Here is an 18,087-nt window from a genome sequence, read left to right as displayed (position 1 = left end):
GCCAAAAGAACTGACAGCAGGGATTCAAATAGTACTTGCATACCAGTGTTCACAGGAGCATTATTCACAATAGCCAAAAGGTAGAAACAACCCAAATATCCATCAAGAGATGAACGGATAAAAAAAATGTGGTAAAGGCATACGTGGAATATTATTCAGCCTTAAAAATGGATGAAACTCTGATACATGTGACAACATGGATGAACCCTGAAAACATTATGCTACGTGAAATAACACAAACACAAAAAGATGAATATTGTATGATCCCATTTAAATGAGATAACCTAGCATAAGTAAATTCATAGAAAGTATGATAATGGTTTTACCAGGTGCTACAGGGAGGGGAAAGTTCTGGAAATGGACAGTAGTGATGGTTGTACAACACTTTGAAAATATCTAAGGCCATAAGATTGTACACTGAAAAGCAGTAAACAGTTACGTACGTTTCACCACAACTTTTTTTTAAAGGCTAAGAGTATGGACTCCAGAGCCAGATTACCAGAGTTCAAATCCCAGCTCTGCTAACTCAGTAGCTGTATGACCTTGGGTAAGTTACATAATTTGCATCTCAGACTCTTCACCATTATTAAAAGAGTAATAATAACAGTATCTATTCCTTATTATGAGGCTGCTGTGAAGACAAATTAAAACATGAAAAGCACCAGAACAGGGACTTCCCTGGTGGTGCAGTGGTTAAGACTCCACGCTCCCAATGCAGGGGGCCCGGGTTGATTGCTGGTCGGGGAACTAGATCCCACATGCATGCCGCAACTAAGAGTTCGCACGCCGCAACAAAGATTCCACGTGCAGCAACGAAGATCCCGTGTGCGGCAACTAAGACACAGCACAGCCAAAATGAATGAATGAATGGATGGCACCAGGACACAGTAAACACTGTATCAATGTTGGCTGTATTATAAATGTCTGTGTGGGGGGCAAGTTGGGGGTTGGGGGGAGAATATACATGCTATAAATAAGTAAAGGACACGTTTTCTACTATTGTGCTTAGGATTTTATTATAGCAAAGATGAAACTACAGCCAAAGGAAAATTCTCCTCTAGTGAAGTATCTGAAAGCTTGATAGAAACACAGAAGTTCATGTGCACAGGAGTGGAACCCATCTTCAATTCTTTAGCTTTTCTTATTACATCCTCAAAGAAGCTCCCTCTGTTAATGAGAGCCAACCAGGGGAAAATCATGTAGAGAAAAAAATTTATTTTTCAGGGCTTCCCTGGTGGCGCAGTGGTTGGGAGTCCGCCTGCCGATACAGGGGACGCGGGTTTGTGCCCCAGTCTGGGAAGATCCCACATGCCGCAGAGCGGCTAGGCCCGTGAGCCATGGCCGCTGAGTCTGCGCGTCCGGAGCCTGTGCTCCACAATGGGAGAGGCCACAACAGTTGAGAGGCCCGCGTACCACAAAAAAAAAAAAAATTATTTTTCAAATTTTGTAGTGTAGAGGAAGACACATTAAGGGTGGTTTGGATAGAGGGCTGTCTGGAAGCAAATGGATGAGTGAGAATGCCTTTCATTCATAGTTTCCCAGGGTTTCTACTCTGTCAGCTACAGTTCTAGGTGCTGGAGATACAGCTATGAATAAAATAAAGATCTTTGCCCTGTTGGAGCTTACAGCCTAGTGGAAGACTAAACATAACATGTCAATTTTGAAGTGACAAATGCTGTGAAAAAAATTTTAAAGAGTAATTTAAAAGCCTCCCAAGTAGGAGAATGAGGGTAAATTGAAGCATCAAACAGTCACAAAAGGCCTCATTATGAAGGTGAAACTTGAGCAAAGACTTGAAGGAGGTGCAGCAGTTACCCAAGCAGATATACAGGGCAGGGAACAGCCAGAGTAAAGGCCCCATGAGGAGCCTGCCTAGCATGTTGAGGAGCAATAAGGAAACCACTGTGGCTGAAGCAAGTGGGGAGGAGCAGTAAAAGTCTAAGAGAGGAAACAGGAGCCCTCTCAGTAATCTGCATTTCCCAACACAATTACATAATACTCTGCTTCTGTCAGTAATGATATAGCTGCACGGATCCAGTCATGCTTCCCACCCAGCTCTGACCATTTCTGGCACACAGCTGTGACAATGACAGCACCATAATCGGGGATGGCCAAGGGTAAGACAAAACTAACAAAGAAATCAAAGCCATGACTCTGGCTTCATGTTTAGATACTCTATAACAATCTAACCGGGCCTAATACTATAAAAACACACAAAACCTTAATACTTGCTTTTCTTCAGCTGAGAGAGTCAAGGATTACCATGCATAATTTCAAAATATAAACCATTTATTCCAAACATTTGCCATGCACTATATCACACCACTGTCATTAGAAAAACATCACATGACCTATGCCCTATAAAGAAATACACGGCACGCACTTAAACTGAACACCATGAAGACAGCCCCTTAATTAAAACTTAACAAAAGAGTAATGCCACTCAAGGCCAAAATTTCAGTCCAATGAAAAACTAAGTCCAGTTAGCAAGAGACAATTTTAACAGACAAAAAACAGCAGCAGTCTTCTACTTAAAAGCTCCCTCTCAAAGCTCCACTAAAAAGGAAGGGACAAAAAGGCATACTCCCAAGAGGACAAAAAGACCAAGAGAAAAGCAGATGTAGGAATGATCATCTAGCAAGCAAAAACAAAAAAACAGACGAAAAAGCCCCAAGCACTTGCAACAGAAGAAAGCTAAAGAGAAGCTTTCGCAACATAGAACCTGGAAAGGCTTAAGAAATGGAAGCAGCAGTACCTTTAAAATTAAATTTAAAAAGAAGAGTGTTGACTGAAAGCCTGTATAAAAGCAATCAGACCTCCCCCAGTTAGCACGCCAGGCAACCATCCCTCTCCAACAACAGCAGAAGCCTGGAGATTTACTCTCAGGAGAGTTTGAAAAGAAGGGACTCTTAACCTAAGAAAGAAACAGGTAAGTAAAGTAGAGGATCGGTCTAACAGTCTCACATCCAACCAATAAGAGTTCAAAAAGAGAGAAAAAGTAAGTGGAACAAACCGTCAAAGAGTTAACACAAGAAAAGTTACAAGAACTCAAAGAGGTGAGTTCAGATTAAAAAGGTCATCAAGTGCAATCAACATATTCAATGAAAATTAACACATACCAGTGCACATCCACTGTGGAATCTCAAAACACTGGGAATGAAGATTAGACCCTGTGTCTTCAAGAAAAAGTCACAAGAATTAATATAGCATCATTCTTCTCAACAGCAACACTGGAAGCTGGAAAACTATGAAGTACAGCTTTCAAAATACAATTCTGAAGTAAAATGATTTGCAGTCTAGACTCTAAACCCACCAAACTACCAATAAAGTTTAAGAGCAGAACACTTTCAGACAAGCAAAAAGTTTACATTCCATTTTTCTTCTTGCTCATCAAACTAGCAGAAGAAATGTTTTACTAAAATAGGAATAAACCAAGTAATAGGAAGACTTAAAACAAGGAGAAAGGCAAAGGGAATTCCCAGAATGATAATAGTGAAAGAAGTTCTAAGCTGAGAGCTGACCTTAAAAAAAAAAAAAAAAAAAAAAACTAGTCTGGACTGGAGCGGGAAAGAGAACTCCAGAGGAAGGGATCCAAGAAGGAAAGGAAACTGGCAGATTTTCTGATGGGTGAGAGCACACTGAGAGATTTATACTTCTGGAAAATCTGAAAATAAAGTTTTAATAGTCACAAGGAAAACTTACAAAATGAAGAAAGGCAACGGGACTCTTAAGTCCAAGGAAAATAAAAACTGGTAACATAATTATAGCACACTATTAACATGAGACATAATCATAGCACACCATTAGGCACAGGTACAAATAAATTTGTATTTATACAGTCACAGCAATAATTTCTGATTAATAAAAAACTGACCTAACTACACTATAAGGGAATAGGGAACCTGAAGTACATAAGAATTTAATTTTTATACCCATTGCCAATCTCTAATAGTAGGCAATCAGTACGTATATGATATTTAACACTTAAAAATGAAGAAATAGCATAATGAGCATGTTTTTTGGAAATATGGAGATCAAAATCAAACAGCTAAAAGAAATGAAAGTGATTAGCTCTAAGGAGTAGTAAAGAGAGTGGAGAGATGAAGAAGGGAGAATGCTGGTTTTTATTTTAAGCTTTATTTTTTTTTAATGTATTACTTTGACAAAAATTTCTTTTAAAAATGGCTAGAATAAATGTTCCTTGCTGCACTGATTATAAACAGTAATTGTTAATGCAGAATTCCACTAAATTACAGACATCCAAGTAACACTTTTTACTATCAAAAATAATAACCAGGGAGAAAGACAAAGTGACTTAATCAAAACAGGAAACAATCACATTGATAATTTAATGACTCAGGAGATTGAAAATCTGCTTCCCGCTAAAAAGTAGTGGAAATCAAAGTGTGTCAAAATCACGTCTAAGGGCTTCCCTGGTGGCGCAGTGGTTGAGAGTCTGCCTGGCGATGCAGGGAACATGGGTTCGTGCCCCGGTCTGGGAAGATCCCACATGCCGCGGAGCGGCTGGGCACGTGAGCCATGGCCGCTGAGCCTGCGCTCCGCAACGGGAGAGGCCACAGCAGTGAGCGGCCCGCGTACCGCAAAAAAAGAATCCACCTGCCAATGCAGGGGACACAGGTTGGAGCCCTGGTCCGGGAAGATCCCACATGCCACGTAGCAACTAAGCCCGCGAGCCACAACTACTGAAGCCCGCGCGCCTAGAGCCCGTGCTCCACAAGAGAAGCCACCGCAATGAGGAGCCCACGCACAACAATGAAGAGTAGCCCCCGCTTGCAGCAATTAGAGAAAAGCCCGCGCGCAGCAATGAAGACCCAATGCAGCCAAAAAAAAGTTAGTAGGTAAGTTTTCACTGAACAGAAATGTCAAAAAAGAGAATTCTCAAAACAAATTTTTTATCCTAATGGTTTCCTACAAGACAAAAACCTATCCCTCAAATTCACTATAATTTGCCCGTTGGTATCATAGTTTTTTTGTTTGTTTATTTGTTTGTTTTGGTACGTGGGCCTCTCACCGCCGTGACCTCTTCCCATTGCGGAGCACAGGCTCCGGACGCACAGGCTCAGCGGCCATGGCTCACAGGCCCAGCCGCTCCGCGGCATGTGGGATCCTCCTCCCGGACCGGGGCACAAACCCGTGTCCCCTGCATCGCCAGGCAGACTCTCAACCACTGTGCCACCAGGGAAGCCCCAGTATCATAGTTTTTTTATACAACTGCATGAGATGATTTTCACAGTCCTTAATTACTGATATCATTACCTTACTGATAAAATAAGCCTAGCACTGCTATTTTAGCGTAAGACTGTACTTTCCAAAATGCTTAGTACTACATAAAAGAAAAATTCTAGAGAATTCTGACCTGACATTAATTTTTAAATGTATTATAAAAAATAATTTAAATATAATTATTCTAGCGTTTTTTTTCCTTGAAAGTGGAAGCTTCCTAAAGTGAGAATAAATTTTTACTTCAAAACAGCCTATCAATCATAGCATATGAAAGGCCACAAAAATAAGTTGTTTTGGGACATCCCTGGTAGCACAGTGGTTAAGAATCTGCCTGCCAATACAAGGTACATGGGTTCGAGCCCTGGTCCAGGAAGATCCCACATGCCGCAGAGCAACTAAGCCCGTGTGCCACAACTACTGAGCCTACGCTCTAGAGCCCGTGCGCCACAACTACTGAGCCTGCGCACCACAACTACTGAAGCCTGCGCTCTAGAGCCCACAAGCCACAACTACTGAGCCCGCCAGGTACAACTACTGAAGCCCACGCGCCGAGAGCCCATGCTCCGCAACAAGAGAAGCCACCGCAATGAGGAGCCCATGCACCGCAACGAAGAGTAGCCCCCGCTCGCCGCAACTAGAGAAAGCCCACGCGCAGCAACAAAGACCCAACGCAGCCATAAATAAATAAATACGTACATAAATAAATACATAAAAAATAAATTGTTCTGCAAAATTCCTCAGATAATCAAGCTATCTTCATTCACAAGTCAGAGCAGTCATAGATTTTTCTTATTGTATTAACAAAATACGTTGTCAAGGTCATCGTTACAAACCCTGTTGCAGGTCAGTTAGTTTTTTTCACATTAAGGAACGTAACATTACAAAGTTAATATTCATCCTACTGGATAATGCTGCCCTCAGTTTACCACTAACACTACTTACAGGTATTAATACAACTGGTATGTACCACACATGAGAATGCTGAGTGACATTAATCTCTTTAATATACCAAATTTTCAATTAAGAAGCAGAAAAAAAGCTGACAAGCTCAATATAGGACATTGTTCATTTCATACAAAATAATATTAGGATGTCTGTGTCATTTCTTTTGCATACTGTGTAAACAGAACCTACTAATCTGAGTAGCTATTAAATATTAATCTCGTAACAAACTATAAAATAGATTTTAAAAATAACTTGGAAATCTATCATTTCCATTTACTCATGCTTGCATTTCATTGTCAAACAAATCCTACATAGGAAGCGATGTTTTCCATCAAGTATATCTGAAATCCCTAACTTCATAAATTCACTAGCCCCTGTTCAATTTCTTAACAAAGTACAAGCCTCACCTTGCTTAAAGCATAGAGATCCAGAATTTTTCTCTCCACCACAGGGATCTTGAGGGTAGACCCCTGAAGCTCCCAAAATTTTGCTAGTTGATCCAAGAAGTCCAATCTCACTCTGGTCATTGCCTGAGATTATTAAAATACAGAAATGAGAGACAGGAATTACGTTTTGGTGAAAGTAAATGAGTTTTACTTAACAAAGGTACTCATTTCTTTAAAGAATTCAGACTTCTCATTACTGCTTAGTCCAACCTTGTAAGTCAATAAAAAAGAAGCAAAATACTTCTATTAAACTTTACTAAGACAAAAAAGTTACTCTAATATATGTGAAGAGTTCTCATATTATCAACCAAAGCAATTTTTTGTAAAAGTTAACTTTAAGCTAATCAGAAAATTTAGTAAATCGAATTATTTTCTCTAAGCATTTTCTAACCATTCTAAACCTGTCACTTCATCTAGAGATAATAGGCATACTTCAAGTACACCAACTCTCCACCTCACTGATATTAAGATCCTCCATCAAGTATCTTATAAGAGACTAAAGGAAAAAAAAAAGGTATTAAAATCTCAAAAAATAAATGTTTTAGGAGCAGCAAGGAAAAAAAACAAACTCAGCATGACACATTAAGCCCTAACTGTCTAAGATTTCTCTTTTGTACTCTGGAAGTTTTTTACCACATTGAAGAATCTTCTGAAAATCTCAAAAACAGGAAGAACAACTATCTAAACAGATTTCAACTTAGAAATTTAAGAGGCATTCAAAATGTTTAAAGGGAGATCTTAATAAATCAGATTAAGAGTCCTAGAAAAGTTCTGTTAGAGCAAAAAACCAAACAAACATACAAAAAGCACCTTGGAAAACTAGGTTTTTATAATAGAAGAATTTTTAAAACTGTTTTCCAAAGACTACAAGATACAGAATCCTCCAACATTAACAAAAGAAAAATTTATTAGAATAATTAGCACTGAAGAAAGTAGAATTTAAGAATTCCAGTTCTCTAAAGCTAAATACTGGATATTTCCACCATGAAAAACATGGCTAGAGATAGTGTCCCAAAATCCCAGTTAAGCAGAAGAAACTGTAATAACTACTATAAACAATTTTTTTAAATCGGAAACTTCCTTCCATTCAGTCCCAATTAACATTAATTTTGAGCCCTGGTACATGAGCTTCTTAAAGTTCTCTACCTGGAGTCCTGATATAAAGAATAGATCAGGAGACAGAAACGGTGATGTAACAACACTCACCTCAAGTTCATTCAGACGCTGGACTCTGGGAGTAAAACGGAAGCTTTTTACTTCACATGCAAATGGAGGCTGCCAATCCTAAATAGAAAAAATTTCTTCACCATGTTGGTTAATAAGCAAGGAATGCACTATTCATTCCCTTAATTTAAGGGGTGAGTTGCCACAAATCATGTTGACAACAGATCAACTTACAAGTCTTCTTTAGTTAGAGACTGAAAAAATAATATTTTTTAGATAAAATAATTTATTATTACTTATCTCTAACATTCTAATACTAAGCTTATTTTATCAATTTTCTCCTCAAATCTCACAGTCCCATTATTTATATCTGACAATTACGCTTTCCCCAATTACTCAAGTGGAATGCAATAAGCTCATCTCAATACAGCATCTAGTAAACATCCAAGTTTATCAAAATAAAAACAGAATTTGAAAGAAACAAAAAAAGGTAAAATTAAAGACCAAAAGGTAATGTTTTAAAAGTACTTATGTAATTGGACAATGTGTTTTTTCATTCATGTGGAATGTGACACAGCACTTTAAAGTCTATGTTATATAAATGTTTTGTTCAAAGCCCAGCTTCTGGGCACCCAAATTTTTTTTTCAATATTAAAATTTTTTAAAAAATAGCAAACCCACAGAACAAGGACAATTTACAGATTGGAGATGTGGTATAACTGAAATGAGACAGCACATTTCAAGTAGAGTTCCAGAGACCATAGTTTGATTTAGCCTAAATAGTAATCTACTTAAAAATGTGAAAAGTAGTAAAAAATTTTTATCTTACCTTGGAAACTAAAGAAATCCACCAACATTGAAATTAAATTCTGCTTGTAAACAACATTTATTTTCAATAATAATATTGTGACACAAAGAGAAGGTATATTATTTCAACCTTTTGTAAGTAACAAAAAGCTATACATATATATATATTTTTAAACTAAAAGGAACCTTGTATAGAATTTCTAATTCATTAAAGCAACAGAATAAATGAAAATATGGTTTAGGAAAAGCCTCAGTGCTTAAGGTTTTGTCAATATCAGGTAATCTTGACAGAAAAAGAATTAAGTGAAAATAAATTTTTCATAAGAGTTAAGTGAACTTTGGGGAGGATGCCAATACACGCACCACCCGCCACTCATCATAGCAATTATTTGTTAATCCTTTGCTTGCAACTGATAGTCTATAATCTTAATCAAATTCAATGAGCATAAGGGAAGTAGCTTGCCTAAGTTTTAGAAACAAATAGATTGCTCTAGATTCAAAATCTACTGTGCCATTGCCCAAGATCACACATCTGATAAGTTATTTAACTTATCCAGACTTGTCTCATCTGTAAAATGACCTTATTTACTTACTGAGGCTTCAAAGAATATTAAATGAAAACGTCTGTAAATGCTACACTAACTGCTCCTCCTCCCCCCTCCATCTAAGCTCTTTTTATTCACTGTGGTAGTTTGCACACTTCTGTGCTAGTTTGCGGTGAGAGCTTTTTAAAATGCAACAAGGTGTAAAAAGACTGGATTTTATTTTATTACTAGTAGACAAAACATAAAGCAAGATATCCCTTTAAAGAGCACTAAGACATGGTTCACAAACTTTAATGTTCATTAAGAATCAGGAGAGTACTTGCTAGAAAAGCAGTTTCTAGAACTTCCATATCCCGAAACTGATTCCAGTCTGGGAATGAGGCCTAGGGATCTGCATTTTCACAAGCATCCGGTCGACCCTAGTGCAGGTGGACCAGGAACATCATTTGGAAAGCACTGGACCTAACGGGTAGAGAAAAAACCTTTGACCTTGAGCAAACCCTCAACCTCTTGGGGCACTAATCCCCGCAAAACAAAGAGTAGTATCAGCTTTCCTCACCGTAAAGACAGGATCCTAACTAACCCAGAGGCAAACCCAGTTACGTGCAATAACTGCGATTCTTACGTTTTTAAGATTTCAACGTTTTCTTCCACCTCCATTATTGACAAATTTTTTCTAAACCTCTAAATGTTTAAAATAATTGCTGCTTTTTCCTTCTCCTCCCCCGGGAAGACTTTTTTTCACTGCCGCAGTAATCAGTCTGGGGTGCTTGTCTGGGAATACCACCCCAAGGGACAACTAGAGCTCAGATTACCATTTAAGAAACCTTAGCCCTGAGATGAGGCCTGCAGATACTTAATAAATCAAGCGTCAGCAGGGCTAGAAGAAAGCAAGGGCCGACGGAACGGCAGTTTTTCCTATCGCACTGTAACGAGGATTATACGCGAGGGTAGGGCTGTCACGTCACGATACTTCAGTCACTTTACGGCCAAAGAAAGGCCGAAAGCCTTTGTTACCCTTGCCCACAACCCAAGAGGGGAAGAAAAGTATCAGTTCCCAAGCTCTTGGCGGATAGGCCCCGGGACACGACTCTCGCGTCCAGACGTGCCTACCGAAGACCCCAAAGAAACCAAAGCGGAAACACGGAGAAACTTAAAGTCCAGGTGTCGAGAGGCCAGTGCGAGCGAACGCGAAAGGGCAGCGGACCGGGAAGTCGAGCTAAGCCGATCAGACTCCAGTACCTTGGGCGGTCGGATTTTGCAGATGCCGGTTTTCTCCGCCAGGGGCCGGATGCGGCCGATGAAGCTGAGCGGGTCTGTGAACTCCTCCCAGCTGGGCTCAAAGACCGGGCACTCCGGAGGCGGCACGAACTCCGCCGCGTAGCCCCCCGGCCCCACGGCCGCCATGGTGGCACCGGGGGCCCACGGGGAGAAACGCTGGCTGGGGCCCGGCGATCGCGCTCACGTCCCCTGACGGGGGCCGAAGCTCATCTTCTCGGGCGAGAGCCGCTCAACACACGAACCCCAAAACCGCTTCCTCCTGCGTTTGTTATTGTTTCCTTCGGGGCTTTTCCTCTCGGATCGGGGCTCACCGGAAGTCAGCGTGCGACCAAATCCCTCCGCCAACAGAAACAGGATCCCTCCGCAGCGACGTGTCGCCCCGCTACGCGACCTTCCTTCCCCCTCCCTCTCCCGGCAACGCAGGTCGCTCCTTGGCTCCTCGTGCGCCGAAGTTCCGCGCTGCCGACAACTCCCGGCTGCACAGCCCGGCGGCCCAGCCGCCCCTCCTGCTGGGCGGTGGGGGAAGCGGCCGGACCGAGCGGGGCGCTCTTCCGGCGCGGAGGATGCGTAATGCGCCGGGGGCAGAGGTTCTACTTCCGGCGAGCGGAGCCCGGTCCCTCTTTGTGTACAAATGGACCGGAACACAAGCGACCGGACGTCGCAGGACTGCCTGTTTCAACCTCCGTGTCTGTTTCCAGATAACTACCTTTTCCGGCATCGCCCTTTTTTTAGTCCTTTCACCGTTGGTGTCCCTTTCGAATAATCTCGTTCGGCCACTTTAATCCGCCCCATCTCCATAGCAACAAGTTCGGGTGCAGCCCACCCGCCCGAATTTCCCCGTGGGTCGGCTTTCGCCACCATCCGGGAATTGATTTCGTCCTCCGAGAAGCAACGGCTGTTGACCTTGTTTTTCCAACCGTTGGAGCCTTTCTCAGTTTTCTGTAACAGCTACGGCAGCTGTTCTGGCCCTGCTTGTCGAACATCTCTGTGCCGGCGGGCATAGACGCTTCCTCCAAGTTGCTGAGAATGACGCAGAAAGTACTAAAGAAACCGTGAAACGGTAGTTCTTGTATTATCTTTTGGAAGGAAGACTTACTTCCCAGGGCTTGATCTCATGTTCCCTGTTCAATTTAAGCTTCCCCCAGGACCTAAATAGCCAGCTATGGCTAATGACTGCCGAATCTGTACTTGCAGCTTGGACTCCTCCCCTGAGTTACAAGCCAGTACATCTAGCTACCTACTGGACAACTACACTTTGGTAAACTCAATGTGTCTTGAACTCATAGTTCCCTACTGTTTTTTCAGTGTTTCCAGTTTCCACGGATGACTTCATTCATCTATTCAGTTGCCTGATCCAGAAATCCAGAAATAATCCTTAACTCTTGCTCTCTCACTACCCACATACAACCCTGTGTCAAGTCTGGAGATTCTATCACCTAAAAACCTTAAATCCACCCATGTCTCCATCCAAATTATCACGATCCTAATTTAAATTCTCTCTCCCCTGGACTGTGATAACAGCTCAGTTCTTGCCCCCTGTCACATCTCTTTCCTCTCATTTATCAGGTTGCTTAGTCCAAAGTCCAGAATTCACCTTGTCACTTTTCATCTCCAAACTCAACTCCAGGGACTTCCCTGGCGGTCCAGTGGTTAAGACTCCGTGCTCCCAATGCAGGGGACATGGGTTTGATCCCTGGTCGGGGAACTAAGATCCCTGCAAGCCACATGGCAGGGCCAAAAACAAACCAAAAACAAAAACAAAAAAAAACAAACTCGACAACTCCAAACTCCTTTATTGTTTGCTGTCTTACCCCCAAGCTTCCTCTCTTATGCTTCTCCATGCAGTACACAGAAACTTTTGTGGTGACTTCAATGCACCATGCTTTCTTACCTCTGAGCCTTCACAGATAATGTTTCCCCACCCCCGCAGTTTCCTATATCCCTTTTCTGGCTAAATTCCTACTCATTCTTTATCAGATGAAGTTTGAAGGCAGTTTGCAGGAGAATTCCATCTTGCTTGAGGAGGCTGGCTTTTCGTTCTAGTCAAGCCTTCAACTGATTGGATGAGGCCCACCCACATTATGGAGGGCAATCTGCTGTACTTAAAAGTTCATTGATTAGATGTTAATCTCATCCAAAAAAACACCCTCTGAGTTAACACATCACACCGTTAACATAAATATATTTGATGAGTAATAACAATATTTTCCAAAAGAAATTTAGTGAAAAGGGTGGCATTGGTTTACAGTTTTTGAAATTAAAAAAAAAATATTTAGCTTAGTGGCATCCAGCTAGATTCTTATATCTATTTCTGCCCTCAATCTGTTGTGATATGTTGTTTGGGTTAAAATATATGAAGAAAATCCAACACCACACAGATGTGAATGGAAAAGGGACAAGCATTTTTTAAAATTTTAGCCTTTTCAAATCATTGTAATTTCTTTGAGGCTAGCAGTGTGGAATCTAAAATTTTATCAATGAACTTTTTGTACTCTGTTGTATTAAAATGGTAGTCAACATTTGTCCTTGAATGGACTTTTTACCCAGTCATTTTGTAACATCATGCATTGATCATTTCAAAAATGTTGGTTCACTGAGTTATACAGATCTTCCAAATGTTGATGCATATCATATATTATTTTTTAAATCACAAAAATATTACCATTGATCTTATCAAAAAATTAGGAAGCTGTCAAACTCATACTGACAGAAACAAGTTTTCCAAAATTACAATTTTTACTTGAAAAGCTCAAATATTCATTATCAACAAATACCATCCATTGTTTCCACTGAAGAGATGGGCTCACACTGTTCATCTTCAAGAAAATGTCTGTCAGAAACCTAGATCTGAATAACTATAGTTTGTCTATTAGGCCTTCTGGTGTTCCATGGAAAAAATGGCTAGTTTAGCTTGTGTTTTCCCTAGAGCAGACACTCCCACTTGGTGCAGAAGTACACCATGTGTACTTCCCATTTCATCACAGACTATTAAAAAAGACATGTATTAAAGAGTCAAGGTTTATTAAAATGAATCATTTTTACTGCTTCATCTGGTATTCTTAAGTAAAACTGGCTTTTTTAAAACCATGAGTGCATGTGATGAAGACCACTTCTACAGTGTGTTGGTGCCACTGTGATGTGTGTGTGCTACAGGACCAGCGATTTCACCCACCATTGCCTTTGCACCATTGGGGCAAATATCATTGGTGAAAAAGGAAAATAGCATCTTAGTATTAGTATGAAAATACTTTTGACTGCAAGACCTTCAGAAAGTATCTCAGGGACCAAAGGGGTCTGGGGACAAATAGAAGTCTGTAGACCACACTTTGAGAACTGCTGGTTTATCCTATAATTTGAATTAACATAATAAAGGAGAAAGGACTGGAAAAGACCTGCTTTAAAAAGAGGAAAGAGGGATTTCCCTGGTGGCGCAGTGGTTAAGAGTCCGCCTGCCGATGCAGGGGACACGGGTTCGTGCCCCAGTCCTGGAAGATCCCACATGTCGTGGAGCAGCTAAGCCCATGCGCCACAACTACTGAGCCTGCGCTCTAGAGCCCACAAGCTACAACTACTGAAGCCCGCATGCCTAGAGCCTGTGCTCTGCAACAGGAGAAGCCACCACAATGAGAAGCCCGCACACCGCAACAAAGACTCAATGCAGCCAATAAATAAATAACTTTTTTAAAAATAGAGGAAAGAAAAGTAAATAACCTATTAGAGCAACAGTCTCAACAACAGATCTTTGATTCTTAAATATTTAAACATTTAAGTTTTTACACTGTATATGTCACTAGGTTCTTCTAAAATGCAATAAAATGGGTTCTCTGACATACTTTAACATTACAAGGAATCAAGTGTAATTAACAAACCCTTAAATTCATTTAGGCCAAAATAATGACAGTTCATTTTGTATCTGGTGGTCTGTGATTGAATTCAATTATGTTCAATTCAATCAACATTTCTCTTAACATTTGGTTCCCACCCAATGCTATGTTTGATCACTTACTCCAGTGCTTCTTAACGTGTGTCAGAATGGAGTCTGGGGAAGGCATGTATATGGACCTAGCAAAACCAGACTTAGTATTTAGAAAAGAGACAAAAATTGTTATTTGTACTACAAAGTAGAGAAAGTAAAAGCCAACAGTCAATTAATAGGAATACATATACTATATACTTAAGACACATTTTTAAGTGGGGTTTGGGAAGACAGACTCCAAGTACTTCATAGGGGACAAATTGGAATAGGAGGGAGAAATTCAATTCTTATGAACTATACAGGTTGAAAAGCTATGGCTTAAAATATCCCTTCTTCCTTTATCATGATGTTTTTTGTTTGTTTGTTTTTATTTGGCTGCTCTGGGTCCTCGCTGCCGCACACGGGATCTTCGTTGTCCCATGCGAGATCTTCATTGTGGCATGCGGGATCTTTAGCTGCAGCATGCAGGATCTAGTTCCCTGACCAGGGATCGAACCCGAACCCCCTGCATTGGGAGCGCGGAGTCTTAACCCCTGGACCGCCAGGGAAGTCCCTATCATGATGTTTATAAGGAAATAAGTTGACCCTCGAACAACACAGGGATTAAGGGCACCAACCCTCCACGCAATCAAAAATCCACTATGATTTCCAGTCCACTGTGTCCATGGCGCCTCAGTATCTACAGTTTCTCCTTATCCACAATTCCACATCCATGGATTCAACCAATCTGAGGTCATGGAGTTCTGTAGTATCTACTATTGGAAAAAAATCCATGTATAAGTGGACCCATGCAGTTCAAACCTGTGCTTTTCAAGGATCAACCGTAATCATCACTTGAAATATTGCCTTAAAAAAATCTTCAGATCACGTTCCTACCAGAGCCATTAAATATGAGGTAGGCCTGACAAGCGATCTCCAAATTCTTATGAACTGCTGCTGTGCAATACTGAATTAATCCCTTCCTTTATAACTTCCTTTTCTGTATCTTAATGTTTAAATGAAAGATCACTATGTTAAAAACTCTGGGGACTTCCGTGGCAGTCGAGCGCTTAAGACTCTGCACTTCCACTGCAGGGGGCATGGGTTCGATCCCTGGTTGGGAAACTAAGATCCCACATGCCACGTGGCATGGCCAAAACAACAACAACAACAACAACTCTGATATAAATGTATTTTCTTAACCAAAGCTCCTCTATATTTGTCTTCTCTTTCTTCTCCTGGAATACTATGCTGTACTAACTGAACTTATTATTGGCTTCAACATTGCCTTAAAATTCCACAATTTTTGAAAAAAATTTAAACCTTGACATATTCTTCATATGTAATTGATAGTTTTATTTTATCTCTTCTTCAAGACAATCAATGAAAATATTTGTACCTTAACTGAAGTCGACAGAAACTACTTGCAAATTATCACTTTTTATTGTCCTCCCTTAATTAAGGCATCAACAACTACTTTCAAATCATTCATATTTAAACACTCATATTTAATCTATGGCTACCTTCCCTCAAAGTGTCCACAGCTTATGCTTTACCCAAGATATAAGTATTAGTTACTTCACTATGATTTAATTTGTATGCCCTTGAATGGATTACTAATCACCTATCCTTTTCCACTGAGCAAATAAAGGACTGCTGTAAGGCGAGGAACATCATTATCGATGAATTTAGCGTGGTGCCAGGCAATCTTCTATGTGCTGGATATGTGGGCAATGAGCAACAACAAGGAGACAAAGTATGTCTCCTCACAGAACTTAGATTCTAGCGGAGAGGAGAGACAAAATCATGAGCACTCGCAAATATATACTATTCTAGGCAGTGATGAGGTCTTTTAAAAAGTATAGAAGGGAGGGTGTGGAGGGTGTTAAGCGGCGGATAGGGCGGTCAGAGAAGGACTCAAGATTGATGACATCCGAATAGAAGCTGTGCTATAAAATATATAATGAGGCTTCCCTGGTGGCGCAGTGGTTGAGAGTCCGCCTGCCGATGCAGGGGACGTGGGTTTGTGCCCCGGTCCGGGAAGATCCCACATGCCACGGAGCGGCTGGGCCCACTATGGCCAGTGAGCCTGCGCGTCCGGAGCCTGTGCTCTGCAGCCGGAGAGGCCACAACAGTGAGAGGCCCGCGTACAGCAAAAACAAAACAAAACAAACAAAAATATATATATATAATGACAACTTGCTACATGAATATCAAAGGGGAGGAATAACATCCAATTAAGGAGATGGTATTTGCATTGGCCTTGGTAGAAATTTATCAAGATTCATGGAAAGGGTCAATCCAGATAGAAGAGTGTGGGCCAAAGCTGGAAAGCACATGCTACATTCAGGAAATAACTAGTTATTTATTATAATGGAGAAAGTGTGGTCAGACTGTGGCAGTGCTTGAGTGCCCTATTATTATCTGGATTTCATTCTCTACTCTGTGGGGAGTCACCAGAAGTTATGAGCAGGAGTATTGAGACAGGCTGGGACCGGGGACCTGGGACCCTTTACTGCAGTGCTTGCAGCTGAACAAACATCTTCTCCTCCAGCAACAGAGCACAAAGAAACTATAAGGAACTAAAAATAACTGCATGCATCTGTGGTCGGGGCAAATTATGAACAATAAGGTACAAAAAGGCCAAAATCCACCTGCCACGATCCCTGCATACAGCACTACCAGGGGGGTGGGCAGACGCCCTAAGCCACCCCTCGGGCCGATCCACCGATCCATCCATACCCTCACCCCAGTTAAGGGACCATCTCACCACCACCCCTTCGGGGAGCCAGCAAAGACACCTGTTTACTTGTTTTCACTCCTTCCTGCTGAAGCATGAGCTCCAATAAAGCCTTGCCTGAATTTCTCTTCTGGCCTCATCAATTTATAATGATTAAAGAGTCCAAGAACCCAGGTTGGTAACAGTATGACCTATCCAGAAGTGTGCTTTTAAAAAAAAAAAAAAAGCAGCTTTTAAGGAATGGATTGGAGAAGGAAAAAAAGAACCTGAGGCAAAAACACCAGTTAGAAACCTATTGAAGTAATCCAAGTTAATGGTAATGAGACACACAATGGAAATAAATAGTAAGATATAAATTTGAGAACTAGTAGGAAGGTAAGATCACCATGATTTGTTTTTTTAAAAAAATGCAGGTGCCAAAAGAGAGACAAAAGTACTGAGCCAAGGTGTCTGGGAAAATCTTGATATAACTAACAGAAAATCACAAAAGGGGAAAAAATGCAGATTTAGAAGATGGCAAGTTCCTTTTAGACTTCCTTGGGTCTCAGACCAGTGAAGAGTCCCAGCTTTTCCATACCAGTAGTGTTACCAACCAGGGTCCTTGGATTTTTCAATCAATAGAAATTGATAAGAGGCCAGACGAGGAATTCAGGCAAGGCTTTATTGGGACTCATTCTGCAGCAGGGAGGGAGTGAAAACAAGTAACAGGTGCCCTTGCTCAACCCCGGGCCGGAAGGGTGGCTTAGGGGGTCTGCGCAACCCCCCCCGGTAGTGCTGTGTGCAGGGATCGTGGCAGGTGGGTTTTGGCCTTGTTGTATCTTCCTGTTCCTGTTTTGCCCCAACTGTGCAGGCATGCAGTTATTTTTAGTCTCTCATAGTTTCTTTGTATTCTGTTGCTGGAGGAGACGTTTGTCCAGGTGCAAGCATTGCAGTAAAGGGTCCCACATCCCAGCCTGTCTC

The 18,087-nt window shown here is 41.2% G+C and overlaps 1 protein-coding gene across 4 annotated transcripts in view; it reads right to left on the bottom strand.

Annotated features, from left to right (window-relative positions):
• Positions 1-10,959, bottom strand: part of KDM5A (lysine demethylase 5A) — a 96,420-nt gene extending 85,461 nt beyond the window's left edge. For 2 of the 4 annotated variants that reach the window (XM_022577255.3, XM_022577252.3), the window contains exons 1-3: positions 10,394-10,957; positions 7,842-7,919; positions 6,597-6,719 (exon numbers count right to left, since the gene is read on the bottom strand). In XM_022577255.3, coding sequence (XP_022432963.1) covers positions 6,597-6,719; positions 7,842-7,919; positions 10,394-10,558 — 366 coding nt within the window. In that variant the 5' untranslated portion in view covers positions 10,559-10,957. Of the gene's footprint in view, positions 1-6,596; positions 6,720-7,841; positions 7,920-10,393 lie in introns of all 4 variants that reach the window. The other 2 variants (XM_022577253.3, XM_089920118.1) reach the window with 2 other exon arrangements.
• Between the last annotated feature and the right edge of the window lie 7,128 nt (positions 10,960-18,087).

This window comes from Delphinapterus leucas, chromosome 11 (genome assembly GCF_059928025.1).
Source record: "Delphinapterus leucas isolate spDelLeu-1000000601 "Yukka" chromosome 11, BTC_Dleu_Yukka2, whole genome shotgun sequence".
Lineage (NCBI taxonomy): Eukaryota > Metazoa > Chordata > Mammalia > Artiodactyla > Monodontidae > Delphinapterus > Delphinapterus leucas.
Note: the sequence above shows the minus strand (reverse complement) of the source record. Positions and strands in the feature narration are given on the sequence as shown.